The sequence below is a fragment of the Perkinsus marinus genome (genome assembly GCF_000006405.1).
Source record: "Perkinsus marinus ATCC 50983 genomic scaffold scf_1104296934246, whole genome shotgun sequence".
NCBI classification, from domain to species: Eukaryota; Perkinsozoa; order Perkinsida; family Perkinsidae; genus Perkinsus; species Perkinsus marinus.
In genome coordinates this window covers 98566-102591 of record NW_003214886.1, presented here as the reverse complement: position 1 = coordinate 102591, position 4026 = coordinate 98566, and the positions used below count along the sequence as shown (strand labels likewise).

At 41.2% G+C, this 4026-nt stretch overlaps 1 protein-coding gene across 1 annotated transcript in view; it reads left to right on the top strand.

Moving 5' to 3' along the window:
• The window catches only part of Pmar_PMAR004721 (protein kinase domain, putative), a gene marked incomplete at both ends in the record, with an annotated part of 4221 nt that extends 1326 nt beyond the window's left edge, over positions 1-2895 (top strand). Inside the window, 5 exons of the mRNA XM_002785027.1 lie at positions 149-267; positions 1084-1170; positions 1247-1332; positions 2336-2455; positions 2770-2895. Of these exons, the coding sequence (XP_002785073.1) occupies positions 149-267; positions 1084-1170; positions 1247-1332; positions 2336-2455; positions 2770-2895 (538 nt within the window). The remainder of the gene's footprint in view (positions 1-148; positions 268-1083; positions 1171-1246; positions 1333-2335; positions 2456-2769) is intronic.
• Positions 2896-4026: the final 1131 nt, after the last annotated feature.

Genomic DNA, 4026 nt, shown 5'->3' with positions numbered 1-4026 from the left:
TCAACCACATGTGTTGGTGACAGTGCGAAGATTATGAGGGAATTGTCATTGGTTTTTGTAAAGTTAGAAGGGATTCATGCGTAGACTTCTATAATTAGTGAGGAAACTCCTGGACTCAACTGAGCATATATTTCAACACTGCTTATAGGTATTACAAAGGGCCTGAACTGTTGGTAGACCTACAGAATTATGATTACTCTCTTGATATGTGGAGTCTTGGATGTATGCTTGCTGGGATGACGTTTAGGAGGGAACCGTTCTTTCATGGTGGGTCTATGGGATGGGAAAATGTCTTGTAGTTTTAGGAGATCGTGGAGTTGATGTGAGTGATTGAAGGGAAAATTTGGGAAAAGTTTGGGAAAAATTGAAAAAAAATGGAAAAAATTGGGAATCTTTTGTGAATAATCAACGTTTTCCTAAGCTCTTAAATGTGGATATTTCGAATTTAAGAAAGAGGGGGAAGTAGTCTGATTGATTTTACGCAATTTGAATGATGATGAGCTGTCCTCGGGAGCTCGGACGGTGGCGTGGGAGAATATGTACATGGTCAACTCTGTGTGTTGGTGATAATGTAAAAATTCTGAGAAATTTTCTGTATGTCATCTTGTATGGTTAGTGAGAGAACGGCTGAGGTTAGCTGAGGAAAGCGAACGTATATTCTTCTAACACTAGGCCTTCGTGACGAAGGGGCGTAGCTCTTCGAGTCCGCGTCCATGGACTCAATCAATGAATTTGACATAGGTCCCCGGTTCGATCCCCGGGTAGGACATTTCTCCATCATTGAAGTTTTTCGTGCATATCTCTTCGAGCTGTTCGTATACTCGAGTTTTCCGATTTTTCCCAACACCTCCGCATATAGAGGAGTCGTTTGATCTATCTGATATCCTCCCATGCTTCGTAGTTAAGCCAGAATAATTCTGCACGCATGCACAACGCGAAAGTGCCCGTTGTTGTGGTATATGCTCCGCAACTGTATATATTCTTCATCACTTTGCTGGTATCGAACAACCTCGGGTGGACGGTGATGAATTTTGAGGCGATTTTTGAGGTTGAGAAGTTCTTGATGTGAGGAGGAGTGTTTAGGTCATGACAACTACGATCAGTTGGTGAAGATCGCCCGTGTATTGGGGACAGACGAGCTGTTTGAGTATCTGGACAAGTATGACCTAGGTAGTCTGGTGGTTAAGGATCTTGGTTGTCATTGGAGAGGTCGGGGGTTCTATTCTGGGTGAGTGCATTTTGTCAGATTTGGATCCCAACTTTGACGATATACTCGGGAGGCACCCTCGAAAGCCCTGGCAGAAGTTCATCACAGCGGAGAATCAACATTTGGTAGTTTTGGGGGGGGGCGCGTTTAGGAGGGGGGGGACTACTATTACACTTTTGTTGTTTCTGTCGGTGATGGTTTGAGTAGGGGTCTGACTGTTGTTAGGAAACAGTTACAGAATGTGGATGAAAAGCTATTGAAAAGTATCGTGAAAAGGATATACGATATTGCCGACATTTGCATATCAAATTAACACGCACTGTATATCCGAAATATTAATGAACTTTTCTGAATGAATACTATTGCTAGTTGTTCATCAAATTGTGTATAGGAGGCCGTAGTAATAGAGATTCTACATGGGTTTGAATATACATGTCCAAGACTTGTATATACTAGGTGTGTATGAATGTATTGGGCATGGGTTTGTGTTAGCAACATCGTGCCACGACCTGGATGTGGGAAGTGCTTGCAGTATATCGCATAAGGCCTCGTGGAGAGCCTTTTCGAAAAATCGCTTTTCTAGTATGTGTATGAGTATATCATGCATATATTTGTTACGTGGGAGTTAGTAATTGGTTTTTGTTATTGTGTAAAGTTGTATGTGCCTTGTTGGGTGTATTTTAGGTTGGTTATATGTGTATGGGAGTATCGTGCATATGTTTATAGATATTTCCAATATAGAATTGAATATGTCATTGTTGTTATTATGAAAATTTATATATAATACGCAAGGCTGCTCTGACTCTGGGAGGACAGACAAAAAAAATTGAACACTTGCTTCTCAATAGTTGGGGTACATCGAGAGTGCGTGAGATTGCAAGGAATCTATTTTACGTTCACCCGGTGAACTTCACCGCACTCCCACATTATAATCTGAAATACTCCTATATTAAGAGTAACATATAATGGAGTTTCACCCGTTTCACGTGAAGTGGCGTAAAACTCAGTGAAAAACGCGATATTCGCGGTGATATGCAGTAATCTTGGAATATGTTTTTCACTAGTGTTTTTCATATCACTAGGGTGAAACTCCAATATATGTCTTATATGGTTATATGATCTTCTTAGGTATCCAATGAATCGATCGATTTGTTGGATAAAATGTTACGGTACGACCACGCTTCGCGTATTCTGCCGAAGGAAGCAATGTTGCATCCGTACTTCAAGCCACTTGAGAACTATCACATCGTAAGTATCATAATCGATCACGTGATCGATTTGATATTATGCTATTCTTTCAGCCTGATGAATCGTGAGGAAGGTATTGTTGCTGGACGAATGATGGTTATCATTGCTACGCCCTCGCTTATCAGCTAGCGCACCTAACATATACAGATTCGAGTCCTCTTGGTTGTTTGTTTGTTAATTTGGGCGAGGTGTGGTATGGGAGTTGTTGTTTCTGTTTGAGTACCATGTCTAAATATAGCGGCTCTACTTGTGTAGGTGTTGGGAGAGGAATGGGTTCTTCTACGACTGTAGTTGGCATATATGAATAATACCAGATGAGAATCACGAATAATGAGAAATCAACGATATTGATAATTATCATTGTCCTCGCATGCTGCGATGAGAATAATGGTCGCTTCAAAAATCATCGTGGCGTACGCGAGCTGAAAACTCGGGAGTGAATGTTTGCACTAGGTTTAGTGCGCATACTCCTATTATCTATTATTCGCGCGCGATTGCTGATTTCCCAGAAGTTCCTGAGTTTATATTTTTATCGAATTATGTGGGGCAGTGCATAGCACTTGGTCGTTCTCTTGATATGCTCACGAAAGCGACATATACAGGGGGAATTTCATGTGTTTTAGGAACCGGCAACACTCCTGCGAAAATCGAGGAGTTTTGGTGAACTCATGAGAAGGACCGGAGGTACGCTGATGGTCTCATAATATTCGACATCATCGAAAACTCCTCTTATTCCTATGAGGGGCACAACTCTTGAAATCTGGAAATTTTCGTGTCAGTGTTGGAGGAATGTATGTTCGCTCTCCTCAGCTGAGGTGAGGAGTTTTATCATTACTGATCGAAATTCGGGTAGAAATGTGCAAGAGTTTCGCAAAATTTTTCGGAATTTTCATATCGTCATCAACACATGTAGTTGACCATGTGCATATTTCCCCCTCACACTATTTCCCCTGTAGTTAAGCATTGAGTAGTTTATATCGCCAGCTTTCTTATCAATCGTTGATATTTCTACACGATGAGTCCATGATTTGAATATTAGTGATTTTCTCATTGAGATAACACTACCGTGGATATAGTTGCACAAGGATGCCTTACAAGGCCTGTTCATACTTAGCCGACGAGGAGTATCTTCTTCATAAGCTTAGCTGAGGAAAGCCTTTACCTTAGAGAGACATATTGCAGTTTCACGACTCGTTTTACGTGAAGTGGCGTATTGCTCGGTGGGAAACGCGATATTCGCGGTGATATGCAGTAGTTGTGAAATATGTTTTTCATATCACTAGGGTGGTGAAACTCCATTGTGTGCTATGGGGGGCTGGGACAGCGACAATGACAATGACGATGCAGCAGCAGTAGCATCTTACGTGAATGTGGCTTGGTTACGTTCGGTTTACGCATGGCATTTTTCATCGTCGTAACACATGCGAGTGATCTATCGTTCCCGTATAGTTTCGTGGAATTTTGGTAATAAATATCCAATTCTAACGATGAAATTTATAATTTAATATTTGATTTAAACACTGGTGAAAAATATATTTCACGACTACTGCATAGCGCGAATATCGCGAGTA